General features: G+C 45.9%; 1 protein-coding gene across 6 annotated transcripts in view; it reads left to right on the top strand.

Annotated features, from left to right (window-relative positions):
• HIPK2 (homeodomain interacting protein kinase 2) overlaps positions 1-18,079 on the top strand; it is a 203,899-nt gene that overhangs the window by 159,649 nt on the left and 26,171 nt on the right. For 3 of the 6 annotated variants that reach the window (XM_061414872.1, XM_061414875.1, XM_061414874.1), the window contains exons 10-13: positions 1,887-2,029; positions 3,759-3,866; positions 5,969-6,148; positions 9,752-10,033. In XM_061414872.1, the coding sequence (XP_061270856.1) occupies positions 1,887-2,029; positions 3,759-3,866; positions 5,969-6,148; positions 9,752-10,033 (713 nt within the window). The remainder of the gene's footprint in view (positions 1-1,886; positions 2,030-3,758; positions 3,867-5,968; positions 6,149-9,751; positions 10,034-18,079) is intronic. The other 3 variants (XM_061414877.1, XM_061414876.1, XM_061414873.1) reach the window with 2 other exon arrangements.

Genomic DNA, 18,079 nt, shown 5'->3' with positions numbered 1-18,079 from the left:
GTATGTTTAATTTACTATGTGTCCAGGCAAGCTAGTTAACTTCTCTGTGTTTCAGTTTATCCACCTGAAAAATAGGAGGGGAGAATAGCCCCGATGTCACAGGATTGGTGTTACGATAAAGTCAGAGAATCCACTTATGGTCTTAGTTCTATGCCTGGCACACAATGTGCATCCAGAAATATTGGCTCTAACCTTACAGATTATAAAGTAGCAATAAATTATAGAAATACCTGATGCAAAGTGTTGTCTCAAATGAGTTGAACATATCCATCAGTGATAGAGGTCCAGAAATATCTTTTTACCCCATCTCTTTGAGGTAAAATGCTAAGATTCATTTTAGGGAAACAGGGAAGAAATAATGTCCTTAGCTTGATATCAAGATTTATTATTTCAAAATGACATTAGTCAAAACACAGGCTTTTCATGGGATCTGAAATAAGTTCCAGACAAAACAGTAGAATTCTTACTGCCAATGAGACTATTGTTCATTTAAGCTTTTGAGCTCATAATTATTTTAATCAATTAAATTATTTTTCTGCTTACTGTGTTTGAATTCAGTAAACCTGAAATACAGTTAAGTATAGCTAATTGCCTTGGTAGAATTGCTTCTTTCATTTTATCAACAAACATTTCTTAAGCACTTATTGTATAATCTGTGGTCCCTGAGCTTTTTGACTATATATTAAAAGATCAGTAAACAAACAGGAAATATCTAAAAGGTATAAGAGATCTCACTGAATCTCATGTGCAACAGTGGTAACAGGATAGACCAGGTGAACTATGCACTCAAATCTAAGAGGAAGCTGTATCATTTTAGTACACATCACTGATTATGAAGTTTTGACTCAAATTTATAATCTATTTCTAGAAGTGCTTGTTTGTTGATATGAGCCAAAACACACATATTGAACATATGCACAGTTTGTGGAGCACTACATTATATTAATTAGCCAGTGTTCGTCATCTCCAGCCTGATGGAAAGAGAGAGAAAGAGCTAAGATCCAAGTCTTTAAATCCTTGACCTTCCCAAGAGGTATTTTCCCTTAGCAGCATTCCTTCAAGTGTCCAACTTTGGACAACTGTGTTCAGAGTGAATCATTTAATAACCAAAGGCAAGCAGAATAGTGACTGAAGATACAGAGGGCTCAAAACACAACACACACACACACACACGTGTACACACGCACACCTGTAAGTCTATTCAAGGAGGAATCAGGAAAGTTCCTGATTTATAGCTTGGTGCTTATAAAAAATCGAACTCTGACTTCCTCACTGTTTCATTTTCGCCTTGAGGAGTCAAGGTATTCTCAGTTAAGCTCAAGATCCCAGCTAAGAATTTTACTTCATGCCTGTTTGCCCTTGGATATAGGCAGGTGTCAGATACTTGGTGATCTCAGAATTACGTTAACTTAGATTCAGAAGATAACACAAGTTGCACCTCTACATTCTAACTGCTAAACAAAAGGTAAGATATTAAATAAAGGATACTAGACAGAAAACTTCTTGAGGGCAAGGAGTTACCCTTGTATGACCCAATTCAACCCCCTCAATCTCTTGTGCACAGTTGTGTCACAAAAGAAATCAATAAGTGAACTTTTGGGAATTTTAAACGTGGTGCATTAGAGCAGATTTATAAATAAATCATTCTTCAGTGTGAATGAATCACTTCCATATAGTTCTTTGCCCATATACCTACCTACTGTCTTCTATTGAGTTCACATGTGTTCATTTTATCTGCCGTGGTGTTTGAGGTCAGAGAGCAGGTCTCCACTGTCACACCTGTCAAGGGGTCTAGCATAACCTTGAGCAAAGAATAAGCGCTTGACTCATGCCAACTGATATATGATCGTCAGACATAGTGATGGCAGGTATCCTCTGTCCTACAGCAGGCCTGGCCAAGTGGGACCCAGCAGATCCTGCTTCCCCCGGCGTGGCAACAGCTGACCGGCGTGGCCACGCACACTTCGGTGCAGCACGCAACTGTGATTCCTGAGACCATGGCCGGCACCCAGCAGCTGGCCGACTGGAGGTGAGCAAGGCGCAGGCAGGGCTGGGATGGGAGGCACGTCCACTGCTGACCCAGAGGGCGGCCAGGCTGGCCAGTACCAGACTCCCCTGCTTTGTAGAGGGCTTTTTAAATTAAAAAGAGTAGCATGTGGCCTACCTGGGTTCGATCCTTGGTTTGGGAAGATCCCCTGGAGGAGGACATGGCAACCCATTCCAGTATTCTTGCCTGGAGAATCCCATGGCCAGAGGAGCCTGGCGGGCTATGGTTCATGGGGTCGCAAAGAGTCAGACACTATCGAGCAACTAAGCGCCTGAGCACACCATGTGGCCTAAAACTGCAGTGTAATGAGAGATTGTTTTTAAATAAATGTATAATGGAGAAGGAAATGGCAACCCACTCCAGTACTCTTGCCTAGAGAATTCCGTGGACAGAGGAACCTGCTGGGCTGCTGTCCACGGGTTCGCACAGAGTCAGATACGACTGAAGCAACTTAGCATGCATGCATGCACTGGAGAAGGGAATGGCAACCCACTCCAGTATTCTTTCCAGGAGAATCCCTGGGACAGAGGAACTTGGTGAGCTGCCGTTTATGGTGCTGCACAGAGTCAGACACAACTGCAGCGACTTAGCAGCAGCAGCAGCATACCAGGACACCAGAAAACCAGCTTGGTTACTTTAGGATCTGTTGTCATTTTGAACTCCAAATTCAGTTCCATTATCTGATCACCAGTGTGATTCACCAGACTTGGCTTGGGATGATTTTTGGTTGTTTCTCTGCAGAAGAGATCCAGGGGCTCCTTAGCAATTCCAGGAAGTGTTCTCGAGGTGTTTTCACACGCGAGCACGCTGGAGTCACATCCGACCTCCTGGGGGAAAGCTTGACAGAAAGGGGTTTATTTGGACTGGTAAACTCTGCTCTGTTTGCTGAGTGTGTCTCTTCAGTTGATGCTCATATCTTTGAGATCAAAGTACGCTTTCCACAGAGCCCAGAGACATCCAGCTGACAGCCACAAGCACACCACAACCCCTGCATCTGTTTCCAGAACCTTCCATGCCATCTTGCTCACCAACTTCATCACTAACATGTGGCTCTGTTGTTTTTATGGCCACTTTCCACTTTTCCTTATACCTGCCACCTATTCCATCCCACGGAGAAGGCAATGGCACCCCACTCCAGCACTCTTGCCTGGAAAATCCCATGGATGGAGGAGCCTGGTGGGCTGCAGTCCATGGGGCACTAAGGGTCAGACACGACTGAGTGACTTCACTTTCACTTTTCACTTTCATGCACTGGAGAAGGAAATGGCAACCCACTCCAGTGTTCTTGCCTGGAGAATCCCAGGGACGGAGGAGCCTGGTGGGCTGCCGTCTCTGGGGTTGCACAGAGTCGGACACGACTGAAGCGACTTAGCAGCAGCAGCAGCATGCCATCCCAATACCACCCTCAGTGCCCACCTTCACCAGTGCAGAGCCAAATGGCAGTCCCCCAAGTTGGCCCCAACTTCTCATGGCCCTCTGGGCTGTCTTTCTTTCAGCCAAAGCATCAGGGTAGGACACACCCTTCACCCTCTGACAGTCCTCAAACCAGCCACAGAACCTCCCGACAGTTCTTTTTCTGTCCCGTAAAGCTGCTGTGAGTGAAGAGCTCTGATGAAAGGCAAAGAGACAGGCCCCCAGTCCAGCCTCAACTGCAGCGTCCTCTGTCCTGCCATTTAGTTTTCTACTTACTAATTTACTAATTCTAATTTAGTAGAAAGAAGAGAGGAACGGAGGCCATTTATCACAATCCCATTCACTTTCCACTGACAACACCACCCCCCACATCCACCGCCTCTCATTGGAAGCACTTTCAAGCCAGGTAAACTGGGCTCATTTCTGGCCCTGCGTGACCTGGGAAAGTTACTAAACCTCAGTTCTTCAGTAAAGTAGGGACAGTAATGCCTATCATCGGATTGTTGGGAGGTTTAAATTTAAGATAAAAGACAAAGCACTTGACTGGATTTAACATGTACCATGCAGCGCCAGGCTTCCCTGGTGGCTCAGTGGGTAAAGGATCCGCCTGCAATGCCGGAGACCTGGGTTTGATCCGTGATTCGAGAAAGATCCCCTGGAGGAAGGAATGGCTGCCCACTCCAGTGTTCTTGCCTGGAGAATCCCACAGACAGAGGAGCCTGGCGGGTTATAGTCCATGGGGTCGCAGAGTTGGACACGACTGAGTGAATAACATTTCACTTCATTCCAGCGCCTGATCCATGACAGGCAGCAATAAATCTGTTATCTGCCCTTCCCCCGTTCACAGCATGAACGCTCAGCAAGACCACCTTCCCTCTCCAGCTCATTAGCAGCAGCAACCAAGTGGAAAGCTGTTTGACCACTTGTTTTTTTCCTTACCCCTTTTTCTCCCAGAAGACCACACATATGCTGTACTTCCATTTTCCTTTGTCTCTCAGCATTTACAGCTTATTTAATTTCAGAGATACTGACATTCTTAACTCATTCATGCACATCTTCTTATCTCTCATCCCTCCTCATCTCTTACCTGGTTACCACAGGAGAGACCTAAAGCCAACAGTTTCTTTTCAGTCTCTTCTCCATTTCATATGTAGCCCAGAGAACATCTGGAATCATGGCTAGTGCTAGACCTATGTCAAAGGGAAAAATGCCATGTCTGTAGAAGAAATAGCAACAAAGTAAAGGAGCTATAACATCAGTTTTTAAAGTTCACTTAAATGTCCAAAAGACTATCAGGATCTCTACAAAAGTGTCTCCCTGCTTCTTTTGTGTTCAACTTTTTTCCTAAATTTCATAATATTTAAAAAATTCCTATGAACTCTCCTATAGCTCTTCATTTTACCATGTATTAAATGGGTTTTTCGGAGAAGGCGATGGCACCCCACTCCAGAACTCTAGCCTGGAAAATCCCATGGACGGAGGAGCCTGGTGGGCTATAGTCCATGGGGTTGCTAAGAGTCGGACATGACTGAGCGACTTCACTTTCACTTTTCACTTTCATGCATTGGAGAAGGAAAGGGCTTCTGGATGGAAACCCACTCCTAGTTCTTACCTGGAGAATCCCAGGGATGGGGGAGCCGGGTGGGCTGCTGTCTATGGGGTCACACAGAGTTGGACACGACTGAAGCGACTTAGCAGCAGCAGCAGCAAATGGGTTTTTATGGGCAACTCTCTAAATTCATCATCACTCTTAATATTTCTGTGGGAATAAGCCTAACAGCACCATACAACCCAGATCTCACATAACCCATTTTCAGGATTATGGCTACAAATATTTCTATCAACATGTGTCTGTTACTAATTTTCACTTAGTACCAAACTCTATACATGTCTAGTCAACCTTCAGTTAATCTAATTGTTCATTCAGAAAGCATGTAACTCACTGATCAGCTGTTACATTCCTGAACATTGTGCTAACTGCTGAGAGAATTCTAAAGAATGTTAGCACTTCCTAATGCCAGAAAGACATACCTACGAGACTTCAAAGTTTGTTTTTCACATAACTGATATTCTCATTTACAAAACGGTATTACTAAGATATCCTGCCTACCTCACAGAGTGGAACAACCCATTGAAGGCGCTTTTTAAATTATAAAATAAAATACACAGCCCAGTTAGCTATTTAGGGTCTTGAAGAGCAGAAGGGAATATTTATTTCCTCTCCCCAGAACTTAAGCTGAGTCCGCCTACTTGGCATTCTCCCCACTTGAAATGTGCCCTTTCTCACTCACGAACAAATTGTGTCCACGCCACTTAAACATTCCTACACCAGAGACACTCAATGAAGTCACCTGGGAAGGCTCATCTCTTCAACAACTCTCTCCTCGGTGTGAAGACTACCTTTTGATTTTAATTTGACTTTTAATGGGCGGGAGGGAACTTTATCTTCTAAAGGAGCTCTGTTTCTATTAAACCATCAAAGAATCTGTTTTCCCATCTCCCTTTCAGGAACACGCATGCTCATGGCAGCCATTACAATCCCATCATGCAGCAGCCTGCGTTGTTGACTGGTCATGTGACCCTTCCAGCAGCTCAACCCTTAAATGTGGGCGTGGCCCACGTGATGCGGCAGCAACCTACCAGCACCACCTCTTCCCGGAAGAATAAGCAACACCAGTCCTCTGCGAGGTAGGTGTGTAAGAAGTGTTAGAGAAAGAAAACTTCAAGGAGATTGGAAATTAAAGATCTGGGTCCCTGGAATGGGATTTTGAAGGAGGCACTCATCTTGAGGTCTATGTGAGTGCTGGCCCTACCAGCACCCTAGGGTGGGGCCCTCAAACCACAGTATTCCGTGTTCCCGTCTTGAGTGATTCTCTCCCCTTCCACTTATCTAGAAAACACTCAGACTGCCCTCTGAAGATGCATTTTTGAAACCATAACTTTTTTTTAGAAGTAGTAGAGAAATGTGTTTTATTTGAGTCTAATGTCAGAAATTTAACTCATTCAGCTATTTGCTAAAATATAAGCAGTAACTTTGGTTAATCACAGACACTACCAGAAGAACAATGATCTTTCCCATTTCCTCTAAATCCAGTTTCATCTCCATGAACTCTTAAAAAAAAATTAAGATTGACCAAAGGCCGTGTCCTTTTGTTCATTTTATATGGTATTTTGGAAAAGGTAAAACTATGGAGTGTGTAGATTGAAGGTTGCTGGGAAAGATTAAAGGCAGGAGGAGGAAAAGACAGAGGTTGAGATGGTTGGGTGACAATCACCGACTCAATGGACATGAATTTGAACAAGCTCTGGGAGATAGTGAAGGACAGGGAAACCTGGTGTGCTGCAGTCCATGGGTCACAAAGAGTCAGATACAACTGAGCAACTGAACAGCAACAAAACTATAGAGACAGATCAGATCAGGAGCTGCTAAGGACTAGAGGGAACTTTTCAAGGTGATAACAAATTTCTGTATCTGCATTGTGATGGGAATTACATGACTGTACATTTGTCAAAACTCATCAAACAATTGATACCTCAATATACCTTACTTAAAAAAATAGAGATTTCCTAACAAACAAAAAAATCGAGATCAAAATTGTATGGCTGTAAAATTGTTCCTACATCTCTCTCCGGTGGCTTGGCGGTCCCTAATTGTTTATTTGGAATAGGTTAATCAAGAGAAGTCAAGTAATACATGAAATGTCTAGTGAATTTTTTATACTTCCTTGGATAGCAAGATGCCAGAAATTAGATCTGCCTCTTTTCATTCTTTTTCATTTGAAAACTAATCCAAGAGCTGACTTCCTGAAGTTGTCATCCTTCCTGAACAAGATTCTTATTTGGTGGTTTCTGACAGCTTAGGGAAATTCATGTCAGATCAGTGGCAGGCTTCCAGAATGCTTTTGTTTGACAGCTCTGTGATAGAACACCCATGTCTGTGTTAGATTGGGTGGCCCCAGAGGCCCCTGTCTCAGTCCTCACGTGCTGTCATGCTCAGTCTGGTGGGTGGTCGCCAGAACCCTGGTCTGGCTTGAGCTTAGCCTCTGTGTGCTCACTCTGGCCAGGTAGGGGCAAGAAGAACCCTTAGTCTCTGACCTGTTGGTAAGTCCCTCTTTGTGGCCTTCTTACCACCCAGCTGGCTTTAGAAGGCTCACTGCCAGTGCATTTCAAGATCAGTGGGACTATGGTGAAAATTATGGGTTTGCCTATTTTTAAGACCAATGCCTTAGGCAAAACAATTGGAAAAACCAGAAGGCTCTCCCCTTTGGCAGGCGGTACGATCAGGCATAGTTTTCTTTAAAAATGCCAAGTAGACATATTTTAACTGCTCGAGTAGTAAAAACTTAATCTCAAAATTGTACCATGTTAGTAATAACAAATATTAAGTTTTCTGGTAAGTACAAATAATAGAACAATTTTATCAGTGAAACTTCTTATTAGGAGCCCCCCAAAAGGAACAAGCAACATGTGATACCGACTAAATAGAAAATTAAATAGACCTACCTTTATGGAATTATTTTCATCTAATTACCTTCCCTTTAGCTAGAAGGTGCTAGAATCTCTAAGGACATATCACACTCTTAAGTTTCATTATAGGCTGGCTTTGGTCTCATTGTATAGATACAACCAAGGTCATCAACAGTTGATGGGGAAGGGAAAGGTAAGGTCTTCTTTCTCTAAAGTTACCAGAAACTACATTGGCTTTTTGATAAGTTAATTTCTAGTTGATCAAAATCAAGAGTTACAGGTCCCTTAAGCATACATTTTCGTTTTGCATTTTTCCTGGTTTTTCATTACGATTGAAACAGACTGGTAAGCTTCCTGTGAGGCTCCTGTGTCAAAATCCAGGATTTTCTTTGGGTTTGTTTCTGGTTGCACTGCGAGGCATGTGGAATCTTAGTTCCCCAACCGTGGATTGAACCCATGTGCCCTGCATTAGAAGGCAGAGTCTTAACCACTAGACCGCTCATTAAGTCCCCAGAAAAATTAATTTTTGAAAAATTATACCCGCACAGATACTTCTATAGTTATGTCCTTTTCCCAGAGGAGGAAGGAGGCAAAGCTACACTTTAACCTTAGATCTTTTAGCTCCAGGAAGTCTTAGGAAATGAGTGTGGTCATTGAATCAGTGGTAAACCAGCCGTGAGCAAGGAAATGAAAGCTTTATGTGCAAATATCTTTTCTTCCACCTCCCTCCAAAACAAGACCTAACTCAGTACACTGGGGAGGATGACGAGATTGAACTTACGTAGTTGGGCTTTGACCCTGAAGGCAGGGGGCTGCGTTGGGGCAGACACCCCTGAAATCTGCCCCCACCGCAAGACCGGCCCAGTCCTTGGGCATGGTCCTCTGTCCTCTCCTGAGAGCCCTGGCTACCCACTTTGTCCCTCAGCGGGTAGAACCCAGAGAAGCCAGGATGCTGCCCTGTCTGTGTAGCAATTGAAAGAAAGTCCCACAGGCCACCGCCTCTGCAGTCTGGTTAAGCCCGAGTGTGCTGGTCTCTCTCCGATTTATGGAGAGCTTACGACGAATGGTGTCGGATTCGTGATCTCCGAAGAAGATATAAGTTCAGGACCAGGGACCAGGCTTGAGCACTCAAGAGCTTTCATAAAGCAGAGTTTTATTAAAGTATAAAAAACGGACAGAGAAAGCTTCTGACACAGACATCAGAAGGGGGAGGAGGAGTGACCCCCATGCTAGTTTTGGCAAGCTGTTTTCTGTCTGTTAGAAAGCTATTAATCAGATAGAGACCCCTCAAGCCTGAGGGAGTTTCACCAGGCCCCTCTCCCACAATATGCATTTTTGAGATAGGATGGCAGGAGGTGTGTCATCCCCAGCCATAAAACAATTGATATGAATACTGGTTGGTTGAGCTGTTATCAGCCAAAAGTTAGTCTTAGGTGGAACCATTTTGAAGAAAGGCAAATTCCAAAGCAAACACATAGTTTCATTAACATAGCTTAAGAAAAACACTTCCATAAGAAAAATGCGTTGGTTAGCGCAAGGTTTGAGAAAAGTTAAGTTCAGGTGGAACTAGGTGTTGTCATGGCAACACAGAATTTTAAGAGAAAAAATTCTGACACTTGTAGTTTGTTTCCTCCTGCCGCTTAAGGGAGAGAGAGAAAAACGTCTGACACTGGCAGCCTGTTTCCTCCGTTTATAGACCCTTGGCCTTCCTGCCTGTGATCCTCTCAATTTGGCCATGCTGGTGTTTCTAGACAGTTGGGCTTCTTGCAAGGACCTGGCGGCCCTGACCTTCTCCATGAGTGTGGTATGGCTTTGTCGTTCCAGAAACGTCTCCACCTGTGAGGTGTCCTCCTCTCAGGCCGTCAGCTCCCCGCAGCGGTCCAAGCGCGTCAAGGAGAACACGCCTCCGCGCTGCGCCCTGGTGCATAGCAGCCCCGCCTGCAGCTCGTCCGTCACGTGCGGCTGGGGTGACGGGGCCTCCAGCACCACCAGGGAGCGGCAGCGGCAGACGATTGTCATCCCCGACACCCCCAGCCCCACGGTCAGCGTCATCACCATCAGCAGTGACACGGACGAGGAGGAGGAGCAGAAGCACGCCCCCACCAGGTGAGGCCGTGATGCCTTCAGACACCAGGAAGGAGCAGAGTCGGGGTGCACGGTGCCTGGCCGGCTCACCCAGAGATAGTCGGTGGTGGGCCTGGACCACTTCCCCGTCATCCAAAGTGATGATCCATCCTTCTCTCCTGGCCCCTGAATCCTGGCCTTGCCATGTCCTGGAGCCCTAAAGTGACTTCAGGGGATCATCCAATAGATTTGGGCTTCTCAGGTGGCTCAGATGGTAAAGAAGCCGCCTGCAAAGCAGAAGACCTCCATTCGATCCCTGGGTTGGGAAGAGCCCCTGGAGAAGGGAATGGCAACCCACTCCAGTATTCTTGCCTAGAGAATCCCCATGGACAGAGGAGCCTCGTGGGCTACAGTCCATGGGGTTGCAAAGAGTTGGACATAACTGAATGACGCTTCACTTTCTACTTTTCAAACAGATTTCTATAATTATTGAAAGCCCAAAATAATTTTGAGTCAATTTGGTCTTAAAAAATAGTTATAGGCCCTCTACATTTGGGGGACGTGAGACCATGAAAGTCAGGCACACAGTGCCGTTGTATTTCAGCCCTCATAAGCTAAAAAAATCTCTGCCTCGGGCTATTGAACGTATTCCCAGTTGGTCAGGCTGTTTCTCAAACATTGCCTCGGTGCTCAGAATTTGAGGTAATTGTCCAACTAATCAGAAATTTCCCTGTGTCTGATTAACCCAGTCTTTCAAACTGCCACGTGGCCTTTTACCCAGAGAACATTACTGTTTATTCCCAAAGTAGTAAGAACTCATTTCACTCGCTGTATGCTTCTGGGGGAGAGGGAAGAAATATTTATTATATTTGCAAGACTGTTAAGCCTGGTGCCAGAGGCTCTTTCCTATACTTGCCAGCCAGACTGAAACAGAGTTTGGTGTGAGTTTGAGCTGTCTAATGGTCCCCTGGAACTTTTCCCTCCAAACAGTTGGTCCTCTGGCCCTTAGCATCCCTGGGCCTCGGGACCTTGTAGATCTGAAATCTCACAACCCCAACCTGCTGGCTCTTCGCATTGGGACCCAGGACTCGGGAAGGGAGGCCTGCCAGTCAGAGCACATCCTGTGACCCAATGTGAAGATAACATTCACATTTAGGCCCAAATTATTAATTCCTAATTGGATAGAATGTCACTGATTATAATCACAAATCCTTTTGATTAGATAATAAATTCTTACCTTTGAAATCATTGCACGATGTACAGATAGACTGATTAAAACATTATCACTACAACTATTCCTGGCTGCATGGGGTATTCCCTTCCCACCTTTATAATGAGCTCAGCATCTTGTCTTTTCATGAGAAGGCTTGTGTAGCGCTCATTCCAGTGTCCTCTTTAATGGCCTAGCTCAGTTCAGTGTGTCTCAGAGAAGCATGTGATGGAGCATTTCTGTCCTAGCATTGGGTCAGGTGGCAGAGGGGCCGAGGAGCTGAGGGCTGGGGTGTAGTGCCTCCCTCCCAGCCTGCCTGTTCCAGAGCTGGCCTCAGTTTCCTTTGGAGACTCAGTTTCCTTTGTTTCCTTAGGAGAACAGTCCCAAGCTGAGTCCATGGCCCGTGCCCCCCAGTCACTTCCCAAAGGGAAAGGCTCCTCCCAGCCACAGCCCGGGCCCTGGCGTGGAGCAGTGTGCCCACACATCTGTGGCATCAGGCATAAGAAGGACAGGCAACCTCACAGGGCCCTTTGCCACAAGTGGAAAAAGGCAATTTTAAAATCTGACAGTTGACTAGATTGGAATATCATTTTAACATTTTAATTGACACGGAATCTCAACATATGTGCTCAGGAGAGAACCGAATAGTGGATCTGAGGGGAAGGAGGATGAGCAAACCATCTCTCCACCCATCATGCCGCTGCCAGGGCCGAGAGCACAGAGCAAGCCGGAAGTACAGGCTGCCTCTGCAGCAGCCCCAACGCCCAGAAAGAACAGAGCGGAAGCATGTGGCAGCATGGGAGGACCTTGGTGTCGATGAGTCACGACTTAGGGGAGGGCAGGGAAGGGGCCGATGGGCAGGTGCCAGTGTGACAACCAGAGATAGTGAGTGACAGTGGACTGCTGAGTACCGGAGATTCATAACATGGAAGATGCAGGCCTGCCTCCTGCCCAGGGTAACAAGATGCACAGAGACATTCCGTCAAACATGGGAGGCTGCAGTCTGAGGCCAGAGCGAAACCCAGAAAGGTGTCACCTGTCCACAGGTGTGATGGGAAGCTCACAGAATGAGAAAATAGTGTTTTCCAGAGAGATCAAATAACTGTTGCCTTGAAGAAACATTTGAGGACCCAGGAAGGTAGGAGAGGGTATTGGAACCTGAGGAGGATAAAACAGAAACCAGTAGCTATTTTATTTATAGAGAAACCATCATGTAATGTGACCACATTAATGTGACTGCATTTTGTAATGAGGAAAAAGATAGGGAGAAATACAAGTACTCATTCTTAGAAATCAGACTATCATAAAATTTAACAGGGTAAATATTTATTGGCCCCACTGGTAAGATATTATGCTCGGAACCGCAGGTGCTGCATAAATAAGGTAGACAGTCTCTGTCCTCAGGAGGTTTGCAGGGTAATAAGCAAGATAAGACACGTACAAATCTTCATAATACAAAACAGGTTACCAGGCCCCTAAAAACTAGCAGAGAACTGTAGGGATTCAAAGGGGGAATAGCTTGAGGAAATAGGGGAGAGGGGGCTTTTCAAGGTCAGTGGTCCTGATATGCTTAGACAATGGGTAAAGGAGGTGAGACTGCAAATTTCAGTGAGATAAGTGGTGGGCAGAGCCTCACAGGTGGGCAGAGCCTTAGGTGGGCAGAGGGGGATCAAGAACAGGTGGGGTTCACTGATAAGAGAAAGTGGGAGGTCAGGACGAAAGGGATTTCAGCATGGAAAGGGGGATTTGGGGGTAATCTCCCCTTAGGTGGGCGTGGCCAGCTTTCCAAGGAGATGCTGAGGAGCTCCCAAGAAAGCATCAGTTCTGGGAGAACAAGGATGGGACATGCCCCCAGGGCAGGCCACTGGGGAGCCGCCTGGTTGCCCTCGGACTGGAAGCTTCTCTACCCGTCAGGGCTCCAGTGTGAACGTCCCTCCTTGACCCTCACCGTCCTCATTCCCAAACCTAATTTCTCCCAGCTGTGAGCAACTTGATTCTGCTCTTCTGTGTTCTGACCTCATTTCCTATTTGCGGCTCAGCCCCAGTACTAGCCCTGTAACCCTGCCTCAAATGCCGATGGCTTCCCCTCAGCCTCATCACAGCCTCTGGAGAGTTGAGGGAGGGGGGTTGGGGGTTCCTGTGATGCTCACAGGGATGGTGAGCATGGGATCACGTGGCAGCGACTTTTAAAGCCGACCTAAGACAAGTAGTCCTTGGTAGCTCAGTGGTAAAGAATCCACCTGCCAATGCAGGAGACGAGGGAGATGCAGGTTCGATCCCTGGGCCAGGAAGATCCCCTAGAGAAGGAAATGGCAACCCACTCCAGTGTTCTTGCCTGGGAAATGACATGGACAGATGAGCCTGGTGGGCTACAGTCCATGGGGTCGAAAAGAGTCAGACATGAGTTAGCCACTGAGCACAAAAGCACAAGCGTGTCAGTAAATCTCCAGGATCAGGTGACATTGTCTAGAATTTTCAGGGGAATGCCAAGGCAAAATTATTGTTCCCGACCCCCAACATGTGGGACTGTTAGCTGCCAGAGCAGATGGACACTCGACAGCTCCTGCTTATAAGAAGGACTCCAGAGTGTGAGGGGCAGGCTGGGGGTGAGTGAACCAGACAGGAAGGGTGTTATAACAGACATCCCCCAGGAGTTTTCACCTGCACTGTCTCTGCATCATTTGATGAGATGACACAAGGCTGGTAGTTGTAGTCCCATTTAATAGATGAAGAAACTGAGGTCTGAGAAAAATAAGTGACTCAGAGTGGCAAAGGTTCCAAGTAGCAGAATTGGGATTCAGGTTTTGTGACAGTGAGAAAATGGTAATCTTAATTACTGGCAAAAATAATTTATTTCTCCTTAGTCATTAATTCAACACATTATAAATTATGTCCTCAGCCTCCTCTGACCATAACCATGCCCACACCCATGGTCTCACCTGCTGTGTGCAGGGCACCAGGCCAGGGCAGTGGGGAGTCCAGGGCATGTTCACTGAGCCCTGACTCAGGCCAGGCATTGGTTGAGTGCAGCTGCTCTAGCAGCAGGCCAGGCAGAATTCACCTGTTCTCATTTCTTTGAGAAGGTTTGAAAAAGCGAGGAGGCCAGGCAAGACCCAGTAGCCTCCTCTTTTTCCATGTTGGATGAGGGGGCTCTGTGGTCATGGCTAGAGTTGTTTGTGTAAAGATAGAAAACAGATATATTTTTTGGATTCCCCAGGATTAGGTAGTAGAACCAGAATTACTTTAAATACACATAAATGATTTTGATGAGAGGAACAGCTGACTCTCTGCATGTGCTGAATAAGCCATGTTTTCTCCCTTGAAATTTCCTTGGAGAAAGTTTATGGGTGCCCGTCTTATTATTCAGACCTTTCTGCCAACCTTGTCTTGTGCTGAAGCTGTCTTTTAGGGGCCATGGGGCTACATCATACAGGCTTCCAGAGTGTGTGACCAGAGTGGCTCATTTCAGCTGATCCATTAGAAATCATTTTGCCTGGTCTCCATTATTCATTCATTTATCTGCTCATTCAATTATCTATTTCTGGTAGACGGGGTTCATTTACCAAGGTCATCAGGGCACCACTGTATCCTGCATCACTTTGCAAGTGATGCTGAGTGTTACAGCTAATCTGACCAAAATGTGAACTTCCCTAGGAGATTGATTCATCATTATCCCTAAGGATTTTAGGGGTCATTCTGAAACTGTTTATCCCCCAAAAGTGTGACACCACCCCCCCAATGTTCTTTTTGACACTAAATTGAAAATCCAGATAAATTACTATAGAAAAGTCACAGTCAGGAAGCTGATGTGCTGCTGCCCAAAAGACGGCCTGAAGAATTAACATCCAGTTAACGGGGGAAAGCGCACACACCCACTCAGGCCAACTTCGTGCTGTGCTGGTGGCATCAGAGCCAGGCTTGAGGAAAGAAGCAAAGGAACCCAGCACGCAGTGTCATTTGGAGGGCTTGTTATTTTGCGGTGTTAAGTTAAATCCAGTGAACCAGTTTCCATCACCTGACTCTTCCCGGGAGAGGTGAGTTTTGAGGAGAGTACCCCATGGCTTCCTCTTTCCTGGGCTTCATTCAGAACACCCCAGTGGTTAAGGGCTGCACTTTATGAAAAGACTGCATCTTGAAGAGAAGATACTGCACCCGGCTGTCCCCAGCTGCCAGTCCTACACTTCCCCGTGTTACAAAGCCGTTGCTGACGTGTAGCGACGACCTGCTGTCCTGCCTGCCTTCCACAGGGCAGAGGGAGGAGGGCCGGAGCGGCTTGGAAAGCACGGGGCAGAGCCATGCCCGGGGGACGGACCCAGCGTGATCAGGAGAGGCCTGCAGGCATGTGGAAGGCGGGGGCAGAGTGAACACCGGCTACTGTGCGTGATGCCTGGGGACCAGGGCCACCCCTGGCTCCTTCCAGACCCCGTTTCAGATTTCTCCAGAAGGTAGTCAGGTTTAAAGTGATCATAATGGTGACGTGTATATGCGTATCTTGGGGCTTCCCAGGTGGCGCTAATGGTAAAGAACCCACCTGTTGGTGCAGGAGACATAAGAGATGTGGGTTTTGATCCCTGGGTCAGAAAGATCGATCCCCTGGAGAAGGAAATGGCAACCCACTCGAGTATTCTTACCTGGAGAATCCCATAGACAGAGGAGCCTGGCAAGGTACAGTCCATATTGAGAAATATATATATATATATATATATATATATATATATATATATATATATGGATAATGTAACTCAAATGGAATGTATGCACCAAATTTAAAATGTAGAGGTTTTTTTTTTTTTTGGTCCTCAGTCATTTCAGTCACTCAGTCATGTCCGACTCTTTGCGACCCCATGGACTGCACACCAGGCTTCCCTGTCCATCACCAGCTCCCAGGGCTTACTCAAACTTATGTCCATCAAGTCAGTGATGCCATCCAACCATCTCATCCTCTGTCATCCCCTTCTCCTCCTGCCTTCAATCTTTCCCAGCATCAGGTTCTTTTCCAGTGAGGCAGTTCTTCACATCAGGTGGCCAAACTATTGGAGTTTCAGCTTCAGCATCAATCCTTCCAGTGAATATTCAGGACTGATTTCCTTTAGGATTGACTGGTTGGATCTCCTTGCTGTCCAAGGGACTCTCAAGAATCCTCTCCAACACCACAGTTCAAAAGCATCAATTCTTCAGTGCTCAGCTTTCTTTAAATCGAAGGCCATGTGATACATTGGAAGGAGCATGCTGGCCTGGTGGCATTGGACCCCAGCCCCTCCACTCACGTGACAGGCTAGTTAAAGGCTGTTGGCCATTTCTTTCTGGTTGGGTAGAAAGGGAGTGGGAACAGCACAGTGAACAGTTCACACCCCCATGCAGGTGGCCGGGCCAGCAGCTGTCATCTCCATCAGCTGGGGCAACTGTCCGTGTGAACAATCCCACGTCCCATGCCACTGTCGCCGACTCGGCCCCTGGTGGAACCTGAAGGAGGACTCTGAGTTGCCTTACATTCTCAGTGCTCATGGGTAGGAGGAGCTGTGTAGCTGGTGATGAAGAGGGAGTGCAGGCTCCGGACAACCCAACAGAAAAAAAAAAAAACAAAAAACAGAAACCAAATTTAAAAGTGGGCTAAGGATTTGGACAGAGTTTACTTAAAAGAAGATGTACCAGCAGCCATATGAAGAGTGCTCAGCCTCACTCATAATCAGGGAAATGCGAAGCAAAACCATGGTGTGGTATCACCTTACACATGGCAGGATGGCTGTTACCAAAAAGACAAAAGCTGATCATTGTTGATGGAGGAAGTGGAGACATTGGAACTCTTGGACACTGCTGGTGGGAATATAAGTTGGTGCAGCTATTATGGAAAACAGTATGGAGGTTCCTCACAAAAATTAAAAATAGGGACTTCTCAGTAGTCCAGTGGTTAAGACTCCATGCTTCCAATGCAGGAGGTGCAGGCTCGATCCCCGGTCAGAGAAGTAAGATCCCACGTTCTGTGGGGCACAACCAAAAAGTGAAAAATAGAACTGCCATGTGATCTAGCAGGCCCACTTCTGAGTGTTTATCCAAAAGAATTAAAATTAGAACCTCAAAGAGATACCTACACTCCCATGTTGACTGCAGCATCAGTCACAGTAGCCAAGATGTAGAAGCAACCTAAGTGTCCATCAGATGAATGGATAAAAAAAATGTGACCTGTGCAGACAGTGGGATGCTGTTCAGCCTTAAAAAGAAGGAAAATGTGCAGTATGCGACCTCATACATGAGCTATGTAAAATAGTCTAATTCACAGAATCAAAGAATTAAATCTCGGTTGTCAGGGGCTGTGAGTAGGGGGACATGGGCAGTCACTAATCAACAGGCATAAATCTCAGTTACAATGAATAAGCTTCAGAGGTCTGCTATATAGCGTCACTGATACCGTATTGTATACTTAAAATTTTAAGAAAGTAGATCTCATGTTGCATATTCTTACCACAATAAAATATAAAGTTTTAAATAAACTAAGACCACACTCAGTCACAAAAAGAAAAAGGAGCAGAAGAAGAATGCTCACGCTTGGTTCCAGCCCAGCTCTGTCCCCAACCAGCTATGTGACCTTGAACATCCAAGTGACCTAAAGCACCCAACATTTTCCTGTTCTCAAAATGGAAGTTATAATTTTCTCCACCTCATAGTCTGGCTGTGAGGATTCAAGGGGATAAAACATGTAAAGGATTTTGAATAGTAGTTGTGCATTCAGTAAACATTATCTATATTCAGTAATCAATGTCATTTCACATATAGTGTTGATTATGGCATGGAAAGTTCATTGGTGGAGATGAGTTTTGACTCTGGTCTTGCAGGATGGAATTGACCGGCAAATGGAAATCAGAAGAGCATGTTCCAGGTAG

This window comes from Bos javanicus, chromosome 4, assembly GCF_032452875.1.
Source record: "Bos javanicus breed banteng chromosome 4, ARS-OSU_banteng_1.0, whole genome shotgun sequence".
Classification (NCBI taxonomy): domain Eukaryota; kingdom Metazoa; phylum Chordata; class Mammalia; order Artiodactyla; family Bovidae; genus Bos; species Bos javanicus.
The sequence above is the reverse complement of the archived record's forward strand: the minus strand, read 5'-3'. Positions and strand labels throughout refer to the sequence as shown.